The sequence below is a fragment of the Parasteatoda tepidariorum genome, chromosome 2 (assembly GCF_043381705.1).
Source record: "Parasteatoda tepidariorum isolate YZ-2023 chromosome 2, CAS_Ptep_4.0, whole genome shotgun sequence".
Taxonomy (NCBI): domain Eukaryota; kingdom Metazoa; phylum Arthropoda; class Arachnida; order Araneae; family Theridiidae; genus Parasteatoda; species Parasteatoda tepidariorum.
Window position 1 is genome coordinate 25,693,423 of NC_092205.1, and position 14,948 is coordinate 25,708,370.

The 14,948-nt window shown below is 30.7% G+C and overlaps 2 protein-coding genes across 2 annotated transcripts in view; one reads left to right on the forward strand and one right to left on the reverse strand.

Moving 5' to 3' along the window:
• LOC107454911 (rh5-interacting protein-like) overlaps window positions 1-14,065 on the forward strand; it is a 104,871-nt gene extending 90,806 nt beyond the window's left edge. The window contains exons 11-14 of the mRNA XM_071177334.1: window positions 7,856-7,963; window positions 9,597-9,708; window positions 9,879-9,965; window positions 13,846-14,065. Coding sequence (XP_071033435.1) covers window positions 7,856-7,963; window positions 9,597-9,708; window positions 9,879-9,933 — 275 coding nt within the window. The 3' untranslated portion in view covers window positions 9,934-9,965; window positions 13,846-14,065. The remainder of the gene's footprint in view (window positions 1-7,855; window positions 7,964-9,596; window positions 9,709-9,878; window positions 9,966-13,845) is intronic.
• Window positions 1-14,948, reverse strand: part of LOC107456201 (cuticle protein 14-like) — a 206,301-nt gene that overhangs the window by 100,348 nt on the left and 91,005 nt on the right. The window lies entirely within an intron of this gene.

Consider the following 14,948-nt stretch of genomic DNA (forward strand, 5'->3'; position numbering starts at 1 on the left):
CCTCCTTCCCTAGATAATCCTATGAGTTAAAAGTTTCTTCAACCATGCACAAAAGCTTGTTTTTAGTTAAAATGCAGTCAGACCCCGATGAAACAGAACCTCGATTTGGCGAATTCCACTATTTCACAAATTTCTATTTTTCTCTGATTAAATTATAATAAAATGCTCTATTTAATGAATTATAAGGATCCGAATTGATGAACTATTTCATTAATTGAAAAAGATTTCTTTTTTAAACTAGAAGCTAATTTTTTTGAGACATTTTAATGGTTTATGATCATCTTAAAAAGGTACACAAAGAAATTCTTTTTTTATTTATCTATACTCTGCACATTTCTCTATTAGCAATTTAAAAAAAAACTTAAAATAGTATTTTTTCTGTAAACTATACACACGTGCTTCAGTTATTAATATTTGTATTTCGTATAATTCACACACAAAAACAATAAATAGAAAGTTCCTTATTAAAATAATTCACAGGCCTGCGATGAAAAAAATACAAGGGGTCTGATAGCTGAACTTAATGTATTTTTTGTTGCTGAAATGGAAAATAATAATAAAAAATGTCAATCGCGTCACATTTTTTAGAAAAATTCAATTTTACTGGAATTTTTATGAACATTTACCATAAAAAAAATTTCGTGTTTGAATTTCTTCCCTTCTTGACTGGCCAGCATTCTACTTTGGTCAAATCTACAAAAGTACCCTTCTATCACTACTTCCTGTCACCGTCCCTCTCTCTGTAACAACCTCTCTCCACCAACAGCTTCGCGAGAATCCTTATCTAGGTGCGCTGACCTTTCAAAAACAATAGCAAACGTAATAGGGAGTCGTTTTAAAGTTTTCTTTTTTCTGTGCGTTTCGTAAAACATGGCTTTGAGTTCAAGACATTGCGAAAATTTCCCAGATGACTTTTGTTATACATACGGCAAATATAGTGTTGTTAAAAATTGCATGAGAGGCATTACAAACCATGTAAGACATTTTTATCTCGCATATTTTGGCATGAAGCTCGGAGACCAGGACAAATATTGGGCACCTCATAAAGTTTGTGTGCTGTGTCTCAATGATCTACGCTTATAACATCAAGGAAAGAAGACTGCTTTACGATTTGGAATTCCTATGAAGTGGAGAGAGAGCCCCAAAACCACTTTGATGATTGTTATTTTTGTTCCCGCCATGTTCGTGCATATAACCAGAAAAATCAAAGACTAATATCTTATCCTCCATCCATCATTCCATCCAGCATTCCATCGGCCATACGTCCGTTCCTCATGGAACTGATGTGCCTGTGCCTTTGCCTCCAACTGAATTCTGAATCCAATCATATCTTCAGAGTCTTCAGACTCGGAACATCCAGAAGTTCAAGGCTCCGATATGGAACGAAAACCATCTCTAGCCGGTTTACCTCAGCCCTCCTCTCAAGTTGAGCTTAATTATCTGACCAGAGATCTTGGACTTTCGTAAGAGGCAGCTGATTTGTTAGGCTCCCGACTGAAAGAAAAAAACTTATTGACCAAAGGAGCATCTTTTTATTGGTACAGGAATCGTGAAAAGGAATTTGCTAAGTGCTTTGATGAAGAGGAGAACTTGGTCTATTGTTCTGATGTTCCTGGATTGATGAGCAAATTTAATATCATCTACAATAAAGATGAGTGGAGGCTGTTTATAGATTCATCTAAAGGAAGTCTCAAAGCTGTTCTTCTTCATCATAGGAGCCAGTATGCATCAGTACCAGTTGGACACCCAGTATATTTAAAAGAATGCTACGAAAACCTGGCTCTCGTCCTGAACAAAATAATATATATCGACCACAGTTGGACCATTTGTGGTGACTTGAAAGTTATCTCCACGCTTTTTGGTCAACAAGGGGATTTATAAAGTACCCATGTTTCATTTGTGAGTGGTACAGCCGTGACAAGACTCAACATGGGGTCAAAAAAGAATGGCTGAAAAGACAAAATCACCATGAATGTTAATCGAAACAGCTTAGTTGATCCGAAAAAAGTTTTTTACCTGCGCTACATATAAAATTAGGTCTAATGAAGCAGTTTGTCAAGGCTGTTCCAAAAGATGACAATTGTTTCAAATACCTGGGCAAAAAGTTTCCCGGTTTATCCCAAGCTAAGTTGAAAGAAGGAATATTTGTTGGTCCAGATATCTGCAAACTCATGAAGGATAAAGAGTTTAAGACTAACATGACAGAAACGGAAAAAGGAGCTTGGGTTGCTCTCAAAGATGTCATCAGTAAATTTCTGGGTAATTACAAGGATCCTGATTATAAGGAAATTGTAATGAAAATGCTGGACAAATTTAAAACGTTGGGTTGCTCCATGAATGTAAGAATACATTTCCTTCACTCACATGTGGACTTTTCCCCTGAAAATTTAGGAGCAATCAACGAAGAACAAGAGGAAAGGTTCCATCAAGATATCAGAGATATGAAGCGTAAATATCAAGGAAGATGGGACACGAACATGTTCGTTGACTACTGTTGGATGAAAGCTCGGGATAAAGCTGAGATTAAGCATAAAAGAAGATCATCAAAAATGAGTTTCAGAGGAAAACGAGTATATACTTAAATAGAAACTTTTCTCTTTTGTTTTGTTTCTTTTGTTTTTTGTTTCAAACTTTCATATACACATACACAATATTTATTATTCTTGGTTAATCGTCAATTTCACGTAAGTTATCTCAATAAAAACAAATTAAAATAGTATGTTGGTGATTTTCTTCTAGAAACTGATGTAAAAAGTTTGAACATAAGGAACTTATTGTCTTTCTCTCGACCAGAGGTGACTTCTGCGGTCTGGTAACAGTTTTTTTATTCATTTTAACCTATAAAAAATTAGCTGATAGCTCAAAAATCAATTTTATTTCACAAGATTAAATTTTACATAGATCAAAATGAATGAAGAAAAAAGTTATCGGAAAGTACATGTAAAATTGTTTGTGAGAATTCCTTTCCAAATAGGATTTTAGTAATAACATTAATATCGATTTTATAAAAAATCCTGATGTGATTGGGAAAAATGAAGGTCATTTTCGAAACCCGTACATCAAATAACATATAAATCAACAATAACTTCTCTTGTATTTTTCAAAAAGTTCAATTTCGCAGGCTTGTGTAATTAATACGTCATTGAACGGAACGTCATTGAAAATTAAGAAAAGCCTATTTTTTGGAGGTTAAAAGTTTACTGATATTTTTGTTGCTGAATCAAAAGAATACAATTTCTAGTTATTGGCAGTTTTGGGTAGTTGCATATTGGGGCTATTCTACTAGAAAATTGCGAAAACAACCCTTAAATTTCAAATAAAACCTTCTTTCTCGATGAATTCATTAAATCGGGGTCCAACTTCATCAACATTTCCTTTATTTCTTATATTCTATCGACTTTTTATTTTCTTTTATAATACATTGAATTTTCGACAGAATGTGATTGTGGAAATAATTCAAAAAGCTGCCAGCTGATATTTATTGATAAATTATGCTTTTGTTATCCTGGATATATGTACAACGCTGACAGGAATGAATGCGTAAGCGAAAGTAAGTATGAACACAATGTTAAGGATAAAGTAATTTTTTATTAGTTCTTACTTTTAAGGAAATCATTTGTTTGAAATTCTGAAAATTTCAATACTTTTAATATAGTCATACTCTTAAAAAAAGCAATGTTTTTTCGGAAAATTTCAGATTTACATTAAAAAAAATTTTAAAAAAAAGAAAACACGCGTACAAGAGAGGAGGATCATTAGAACATGAGGTTGCTAAAAACAGGGGAAATTTTTCTGTTTTTTTTTTCAGGCGTAAATTAGCACATATAAAACTTGCAAAATAACACCTTTAAAATAATAGGTGTTCTGTTATTTTAAAGGTGTTAGTTTTTAAGTACCTCCGAAAATTTTGTTGCATCGGCAACACTTTACATGTGCATCCTTAGCAACAATTTTACCTTGGCCCCTATTGGGCTCAAAATGGGCACATTATGGGTCCTACATGAACATGCACCAAGGGACTAATATTGAGATGTCTAGAGATTTTAATATTGGTCCTATATAGGGCCAATATCGGCCTATATAAGACTAATATATAGTCTATAGTGGCTGAATAACGAACATATTATGAAATATCGGGTAAATCTGATAATTCTTTGTATGGCCAATACCAGTAAATTACTGCCCTTTGAACCCTTATTGAACCTAAATTAGTTAATATTGGTTCGATGAGGGCAATAGTTATTTTGCAGCTAAAGATGTTACACTTTAATGATCATGAAAACACACTTAATTCCTAAACTGCAAATTAAGATTCAATGTTTATATGGTAGAAAAGTGAATCAATAGTTTGTCTCTCAATTATATAGATTGAGTGATTGGAATTGTTTTTTAAAACGTTTTATATGCTTGTTTAATATTCTTATAATAATTTTTGATTTGCCTTTTTTTAATTAACAAATAATGTCATAAAGAAGACTATCCATCTTTTCAACAATGACACCAACTCCAACTATGTAACCCATACCTGCGTGGCTAATTTGAGATTTCCAATTTTCAGCTTTCATTGATAATATTCTCATTTATTTACTAACACATAGGTTATCAAAGTATTTATTAAGTAAATACATGTTTTCTTTTTCAAAGTATTTAACTGGTTTATAACTTTTCCACATATTTCTTTTAATTCGTTTAATTTTGTGTTGAAAGTGAAAGAAAAAGTAATGCTTTGATGCAGCTAAATTTTATTTTAAATTCAAAATATTAATTACTTATGAAAAAAAAATATTTTTCGTAGCTATTCTAAAATATTTTAATAAATCTTCCGCTCATTTGTCATTGAATTTGTCAAACAGATTGGACAAATTTTGAGTTAATTACAAAATAATATTTTTTCTAGAAAAGAAATATTAAAAAACACTTCTGATGTAGTAAACTTTCATTTCGCACACCTTTTTGTTTTACATAAGATAATTTACTCAAAATTGTATTTCTTAATAAAAATTGCTTCATTTTTCTTGCTTTTTATTTGTGAAAAAGGATTAAATACTTAATTATATAAATTATCCTCACTAATGCTATATAGCTAGTGTGTATCAAAGCAGTTTTTTAAAGGATTCTATAAAAGGTATACACCCAAAATCTTCTTTTTCTTTAATGGCCTTCTCAAAATTCGCTCATCTCTCTATTAGCAACTTAAAAAAATTAAAGCAGTATATTTTTCTGAAAATTTAAACGCGTGCATCGGTCACTAATATTTGCTTTTCGTATCAGTTTCTTTTTCAAAAATAATAAACAGAAAGTTGCTTATTAGAATAATTAATACAATAGACGGACAAAAGATTAAAAAAAGCCAATTTTTAGGAGGTTAAATGCTAAAAATTTACTAACATTTTTACTATTGGATAAAATGAATACCATTTCAAATTATTGTTATATTAGGACTATTCTATAAGAAAATTGCAGGAACAAGTCTTATATTTCGAATAACCCCCATTTAACGAATAAAATTTTATGAGTCGATGAATTTGCTGAACATGAGTTCAAGTTCATGAACCTTTCATTAGTTATTTTTTATGTTATTTTATGATATGTTGAATTTTCAACAGAGTGTGATTGTGGAAATAATTCAAAAAGCTGCGAGATGATGGGTTCTTTCAAACTCTGCACTTGTAATTTTGATTACATGTACAACCCTGGCACAGATCAATGCGAAAGTAAGTAAGAACACAATTTTATGATTTTTAATATACTGTTAGTCTGGTGTTCTGTAATTTTAAAGGTGCAAGTTACGTGCCTCTAAAAAATTTTGGTGAATCATCAACACTTTATATGCACATCCATAGGAACAATTGGCCCCGGTTGGGCTTACAATATGGGTCCTATATACACATGCACCGAAGAACCAATATTGGAATGTATGGATTGTTTAATATCGATCCTATATAGGGCCAATATCGGCCTATATATAGTCTATAGTGGCTGAATAACGATTATATCATAAAATATAAGATGAATTTTATAATTCTATATAAGGCCGATATTGGTTATAAGGTGGTTGTAAAATATTGGGTAAATCGGACAATTCACGGATTATATAGGGCCTTTAACAGAAAATATTGGCCTTCTGAACATTTAATGAGCCAAGATTCGTGAATTTTGGTTTAATGAGGGCCCAAGTTAATTTTCTGCTAGGGATGTTACACTTTTATTTGTATGAAAACATACTTAATTCCTAAACAGTAAATTAAAAACCAATGCTTATATGGGAAAAATTTAAATCATTAGTTTGTTTTTTTCAATTAAATAGATTATGTGGTTAAAATTGCTTTTTAAAAGGGTTAATATGTGCTTATTTAATATTCTTATAATATTTTTTGATTTGAATTTTATTACGGTGGCAATCCATCGCTCCAACAATGACGCCAATTCAACTGTGTAACAACATAGCTGTGAGGCTACTTTGGGAATTACAATAATGAGCTTTCATTGATGATAATCTCATTTACTTACTAACATATAAGTTATCATGGTATTTATTGAGTTAAATACATATTTTTAAGTATTTAACTAGTTTATAACTTTATTCCGCATATTTCTTTTAATTCATTTAATATTGTGTTGATCGTGTTAAGGAAAAATTACTGCTTTAACACAATCAAGTTTTTGTTTAATTCAAAATATTAATTATTTGTGGAATAACACTATTTTTCTCGTAACCTTTTGATTCTTTGTAATATTTCGTAGCTGTTCGTAAAATCTGTTCTTTGAAAATATATTATTACCTCTGATTTCAATTTGTAATTGAATATATTAATACGTCAAACTGTTTGGACAGATTTTGACATAATTGGAAAATAATATTTTTTCTATTAATCAAATGTTAAAAAAGCACTTTTGACACAATAATTTTCATTTTGAACACTTTTCTTTGTTTTACATATGATTATTTACTCAAAACTGTATTTTGTTTAACAAAAATTGTTTCATTTTAATTTTTTTCTGGCTTTTTATCCTTAAAAATGAATTGAATACTTATTTATATGAACACTTTTATCAACACTAATGCCATTGTGGCTAGCAAAGCAGTATCAAAGCAGTTTTTTGAAGGGATAATATAAAAAATATACATAAATTAGAATAGGTCAAATTAAGCATTTATGAAACATTAACGTAGTTTTCCGACTGATCTAATCCGGTCTTAAATATTTCCTAAGATGTATCCGAATTAGGCTATGTATTATTCAAAGTAACGTAATATTATTCAAAATAATGTTATAAAATAATGATAAGTAAATACTATGTCAATGCTATCAGCCTCACCCTTAAGTTTATTTTTGCATTAATCTACATGCTTTTAAATAAACAAAATAAGTCAATCAAGTAAATTGTTTTTAAACAAAATGGCAGTATGGCCAATGACGTAAGAACTCCTTTTTTGTAAGAGCAGACGCAAAAATTGTAATATTTTTTAATACAATTTGTTTTAAATTGGAGAAAAAATTATTTTAGAGCTATGTATACATAGACGTAATATCTAAATTTCGATTACATTTAATTTCGAAAATAATTGCGCTTTGTCCATGATAAGTACACTCGAAAAGACGTTTGTGTTAAGGAGAATATTTCAGTGAAAAACTAATAAAAATACCGAAAAAGAAAAAAAAATAGCAAAAAAAAAATATTAATATCTAAAGTTTAAAATTTTTTAATCGTTTTTTGCTTAAGGGTGAAGAAATTTATAGCTTTTTCTTTTTTCATGAGCAAAAGATACTGCCGCTGTTGCATTTTTGACATTTCCTTTTTCATTTAACTATTTATCTAATGTGCATGTTTTTTTACTTAAAATTTTTGACAGAATGTGATTGTGGACCTAATTCAGATAGTTGCACGATGATAAATTCTCTGAAGTTTTGCACTTGTATTTCTGGATACACGTTCAATCCTCGTAAATTTAATTGTGAAAGTAAGTAAAAACACATTTTGTCAATAAAGTGATTAATAATTACTATTCAATTTTATGGTAATTTTATGTTTGAACTAGGCCAAAATAATAATGATTATAATAATTATTAAAATCAGTGAGATAATTTTGAGAAGTGTCTTAAAAACCATGTTTTTCTCAGAATATTTTTAGCTCTTATAATAAAAAAGACAGATACACTAATTTTTAAATTAGTATGGAATCTCATACGCTATATATATAAAATAGGAGTGTCAAGGTTCCACGATTTTCCCACTCTACACACTTTTCCCCCTCCATTACCAAGATTACTAAAAATCTTGAATTTTCACCTCGACAATACGTTACGGTTAAAAGAGTAAAAAAACTAGTTTTTGAGAATTCTGCGGAGAAAAGTGTAGAGAGTGTTGACATCGCGTTATCTTGAGACGCCTATACTCTTTACAACGATTAATAGCTAAAGAAAACTTCTCCTTCTTTGTCTGCGCAGCAGCCCCTTGCAGGCCCTGGCAGCCTCAATAGCTGACAAACGCCAGCGCCTCCTATCCATGACAACTGCCTTCCAATTTCTAATCCTTGAGTGAGCCACCCTTATACAGGATGCGGAGGCTCCATGTACCAAATCTCAAGTGGTCTGGTTCGCCTGGGTATAACGGAGCTGGATATTGTTGAGGTTTCTAAACTAGCGGTCTTTTACAAGGAGGAGTAATTGGTCAGACGTCCAACCCCCAACCTGAAGGATATAATATAATCCCCAGGGGCAGGGTGTAGGCTCTACTTCAGGACATTGGGTACTAATTTTAGTTGCCTTTCCTAACATGCATCAGCTACATTGGGATTTTTCTTTTATACCCGGTCACCATGCAGAAAAGTATTCAATTAAAAACTAAGTGCGACAAAATCAATCTTCAGGTCGAAGATGCAAGAATCATGGTTTGAAATATTTTATATTAGTGTTTTTTGTAACTTTATTGATGAAAAACTCTGTTATATGAGCCGCGGTGTCTCAGGAGGTAGAGCATTTGCCTCCCAATTAGGTGATCCAGGTTCGAATTCCATCGATGACTGGTTGATACGAATTCTGCTCCCGTCTCGCGTCTACCATAGTGCTAACGTAAAATATTCTCTGTGGTAAGCGGATTATGGGTTTGAATCCTCTTGCCGTCCGGCCCTTGGGAGGTTTGCATGGTCTTCCTCTCCGTATAACGCAAATGCGGAATAATCCCGTCAAAAAGTCCTCCACGAATGCTACTTTGTCCCTTTGCCTGATCCAGAAGTTTCTTTGTCTTCTGGGCTGGGTTCAAAGCTACAAAGCAACGTCAATAAGCGTGAACTAAGAATTGGGTCCGCTGTTCAACACCATTTGTAAAACTCGGCATTTGAATATAAAATTTCCTGACTGAACAGATATTATTTTCTTACTGTAATTTTACAGAAATTTTTTGCTTTGTACTATTGTAATAGTGCTTTATGCAATTAATTAATGTAAAAATAATGGAATTGTTATTATCCTAAGACTAGTAGTATTGTTCCAATAGAAATAAAAGTGTGATTGTTCATGAAACGATTGTTGCCAAATACTTTTTCACATAACATTGCAACTCTCTTTCTCCAATCAGATTTTCTTTCTTTTCAGAACTTCCATGTGATGGACTATCAGCATTAGAATCAGTAATGTATTTCTCTCCAGTTGGTTTCGTCCTTGGTCTAATTAATTATAGATTCCTTATCAAGCTTTTTTGCAAAAGGTATTTTCATTTAAATGAAATTTTTATATATATAAATACCAAACTCTGTTCCATAAATACTTTTAAGGGACTTTTTTAACAAAAAGCATAACATTTCTTAAATTGTAATTTTGAGCGCATTATTTATCTTGAAGAAAAATTGCAGGAAACATTTTTTTTTAACTATTTAGATGCCGTGATAAAAAACGGGATGAAGCTGAAACGAGGGTGAATGAAAACGTCTGATTTCAGGAAGTTTGGCACTAGAGTTGTGGAAGGTAATATATATATATATTTTTGTAAATAAGTGTTTGTTAATTTTAAAAAATTTTCTTAAACTCAATTTCGTGTTTGAGAGATTGGAATCTTAAAATCGGAATTTTGTCCAATGTTCAACTTTCTGGAACAGCTTTTCCCACAACGTATTCAGCGGAATCCCAGGGTTCCGCAGAAGCGTCTCAAGGATTCTTAGATTTAAGACAGTATCTAAATTAGTAATGAGTTTAGAAGCAAATTATATCAATATCTAATTAATAATCCATTAATTATTTAATAATTTAATTATTTTCATGAAATATAAGTAAAATAGAATCTAAAAAATAATTAAACAAATTCTTTTATTATATAAATAAATTACGAAAGAGACATGCATTTATAAAAACTAAAAAAAAATAAAAAAATGGAAATATAAAAAAATAAAAAACATAACTTCCCCTTAAAGTAAAATAATTAAACTAAACAATAAAAAAATATAGTTTCTCTATAACCATTTTAATTTTTTCTTCATTTTCACCTCAACCATAATTTATTTTATTTTATTCAGTCTCAGCTTATCCATATTCCAAAAACAAGTTCAAAATTGTGCAATATGACACTCATATCTCCGAAGTGAACTACCTGACATAAAACCAAATTTTGAAGAAACTATTGGCATGATGATTCATTCTTCTACGCTAAATATTTTCAAATAAATTATATTTTCAAAATCTTTGATTATTAAATTTTTTATATGTTCACTTCAGTGCAGTTCCTTTCAGATTCCATCCGAAATAAGAACGATCCATTCGAATTGTATAGTGGAAAAAATTGGCAACAGCTTTCTAGAAAACTTCACGGAACATGATCCCGTGTACACCAGATCTACGTCATATTATGAAGGCTAAAACCTGTTCTACGCAAGTTCACTAGGGCGAGTAAAAGAGCGGTAGACTACTGTTGATATTGTATTGGCATTACCGGTAACAGATTACAAATGTCCACAAAATGGGGCCCTATTTACGATACTTTACAAAAACTGAATTTTTAATATGCTATTTGAATAACTATTTTAAGATGTTTTTGCAGTAGACGGACAGCCTCAAATGGTTAGGAAAATCGGACCTTACTACGCCATTTTATGAAAGCTCTATTTTATATAAGTGATTTGAGCAACTATTTTAAGGTGTTTTTGAAGCAACCAGTTAGCAAGCGAAACCCCACCTGCCAGACAACCTCAAAAGGTAATGAAATGAGATTGCACTAACGCCATTTTATAAAAGCTGAATTTTATGTATATTACTTCTGTACTTGTTTGTGGTGGCCCTTATAAGTGGTCAGACAGTTTCGACGCTCCTGAAGCAGTGCCGAAAAGTTTCTAACCCGCTGCCGGAGATTTTCAAGTTTTTTAACTTCCTTGACACCTCTGAAGTTCACTAAATTGTTTTTGTACTTTTGTCATCTCATAAAATCTGAATTTTATACGCATTATTTGGGAACTATTTTAAGATTTTTTCCAAGTAGAAAGACAGTTCTTAAGGTTTCTAACATCTTTCTAGACATTATCGAAGGTCAGCAGAACTTTCGAGTGCTCAACGATATATATGCGAGTACTTGGGAGATAGTCAGGTTTTCTGCGGTGTTTCTTCGTCATATCTCCGTACCGTTCCCCACAACAGTTATGTTGTTGCTGTTACTTATGCCACATACCAATACCAGCGAGCCTGCCTGGGAAATCAAGCGAATTTTCAATTCAAAGGCAGAATTTCCTGCTTTTTCCTGTGGCGCCATCTATGGCCAAGAATACGATTTCAGCCACACACACGGCACAACCTGTTTTACAGAGAGGACCCAATTATACTCCATTCATTCACTTACGGAGTTTTTAATTTAAGTTCATCATATTAAAGTAGTTATACCGCTTATGTGAATCCTTATTCCGTTGTTAGATGGCAGCATTAGTAACACAAAGAAAAACTTTAACAATTAAATTTTTGACATAATTTATCTTTTAAAAGAAATTTTAAAAAACAATCAAATTAGAATAGAATTAAAAAGTTAGGTTCAATTACAATCGCACAAAATCTAAATTTAGTGATCTGAAAAATTAATTCACATAGACATAAACAAAATTCTAATAAGCTGGTTAAAACTTATACTAAAAATAATTTATCTAATTTAAAAATTAAAGAAAAGAAGAAGATAAAAAAAGAAAATTCATTTCTTAGAAAAATTAGAAAAAAATATATATATGCATCTGTTAAGTGGGTCTAAAGTGTTTTTCTTAAAAAAAATTTCCATCTTCTTTTAAAAATAATTATATGTTGTGACCTGTTTCGTTCTGAGCAATTTGACATCAACTGTAAGATAAGACCAAAAAAAAAAAAGAAAATGCTAAAGTTATAGCAAAAATATTGGAACCAACTCTCAGAAAACAAACAGTAACACACACAGCATTTCTAAACTGGAATCATCTTCGAACTCGAGTATTTTTATTAAAATTATTTACTCAAAGTTTTGCTTCAAAATCCATTTTTCTCCATTCAATTTTTTTTTTACCCTGTTCGCAAAATATCTGAACTTTCAATAAACCTATTTAAGTTAAAACCTGGTAATTGGTTTGAATATAAGATGATGCTTTAGTTCATCCGGGAACTTAAATGTCTGTAAATATTTCATACGTGTTCTTTTCAAAATAAAAATTCTACAGAAATGCAATAAATTAGGTACCTTTTTAAATTTAAATAATTTTTATTTTTCAATATGTTTTGGCTATTATAGTTTTAAAAAGAACGCAATAATTTTTATTATTCAATATTTTTTAAGCTAGTATGGTTTTAAAAAGAGCACAGCTTTTACAATTATTTATATTATTTATATTATTTTTCATGGATTTTATCGTGTGCTCAGGACGTCATAGTATCTTTTTTCCCCTTCGAATTTCAGCTCTAAAGAAAACTAAATTATAAACGTTGTTTGCGTACCCTTATTGCTGCATACCGAACAACACCTGCAACACCAGCCCAAAAAAGTGTTTACATTACAAAAATGTTACAAAAAAGTGTTTGCTTTAAATAATTTCTGCACTTGTGTTCCTGTAAGTCCTTAATAGTCCTAAGTAAGTCCTTCATAGGCCTAAATTAATCTCAATCTATTTTTCAATCTAAAACTCAAGTATTTTTTAGTAAATCGGAAAAAAATGTACATTGATGCTTTCTCTACGAATCCAAAACCACCTAGACCCTTTTACGCTGAACTAGGGAACGTTATTTCTGTGTTCTTTTAATAACTTATATGTATGATATAATTTGTAGCTAATGCAGTTGTATGTAATGTAGTTATACAGGGTGCTCCATTAAGATCACCCTTTATGGACATTTTTAGAATATTTTTCTCAAATGAAAAGAAGGAAATATACTTACGGGGGACCCAAATTAATATTTAGTCGATGAAAAAAACAAAATTGTCATTGAAATCTGACAAATTACAATCCAGAAAAGTGAGTGTAATAAACATCAAACAAAGTTTAATTGGAGGTTGAAACCTGAGGATGTTTCTGACAATCGTCTTTCAACTCCTCTCTACATCAATCCAATTCTTGTTATTTATTAGGCGAATCTTTAAGTACTGTGACTTGTCAGATTTCTGATTTCGTTCAATTTTTTTTGTGATTCCTATTGTGCATACTTTAATGCTTTCATTTTTTATATGGATTTTAGAAGTGAACAATAAGGAAGATCTTTAGGGAACACCCTCAATGTAAACAAGCAAGGGTAAAAACTATGGGTCAGAACAGCCTGAGTTTTTTCCAAACAGTCTTAACTTTAAATTTTCCTTAAACCATGTAAATAAATATTTTACATGGAATTATTGTAATATAAAACATATTTTGTTTTCCTATAGGTGTTTCTTTCGGGATTAGATTTATAATTTTATCTACTTCAGAAAGCAGCTCAAATGGAATAAAAGATCCATGGAATTTTTGAACTATTTGAAACACGACATTGGAATTATAAGTTATTTTTAAAAAATTGAAAAAGAAGATTAAGTTCAGGAAATTTTTGAAAATTGTGAAACACATTGAATGCAGAATTTGTTTGAAAATTATTTGTAAAAGAAGATTACTTTCAAAAACCTTTCAGCATTAAAGAACAGCAAGGGGCTATCCCACTTCACAGCTTTCTGTTTCGTGCCGACCCTTACTAATTGCTATGCAATGATTTATTGTTTGTTTCACAAACAGACTTGTATATAATTCTGGCTGTTTTAAAATCTTGAGGATAACAACTTCTGAATAAAATCCTTGTGGCTCTGTCTGAAAATTCTGTTGATTATCTTTAGCATCTACCAGAAAATATTAAATTTATTATATTTTTATTTATTATATTTTTTATTTATTAAATTTTTATTCATTACATTTTTTATTTATTATATTTTTTATTTATTTTATATTAAAAATATGCAATCTAAAGAAAAAGAACCCCATACAAATCGTATGGAAATTAAAACGTTGTCGAATTGGCTGAAAATTGGGTACTTGCCTTTCAAGAAGAAAAAGAATATCACGAACACCCACACAGGTGAACTATGATGTCAGCAAGAGCTGATTGTTGAAAAACAAAATGACGTGTTAAAGCTGAACTAAGCTTGTCAACAGAAAATAGAATGTTAATTAATGTAAAGTTAATTAAATACAAATCTGTATCGCTCATCGAATTCGTAGAAATATAATTCTTTCTCGTCTACCCCTTTTTCTTAACTTATATTTATTATTTGTTTTTGTATTTTATTGTAGACATGGTATATTTTTGTTTTGTGTACCTGGCAACTTCAATGCATAATTAGTTTGTTTATGTTCAATATAGCTTTGTACCTGTCTTTGTGTTAAGTAAGAAATATATAGTGAAAGAATTGAAATTAGTATTGAATGTACCACTTGCTAGAATTGATACTTGACGGGTTTGGTTTATTCAAAATATAATGTAAAGCACAGTTGCTAACGTAAA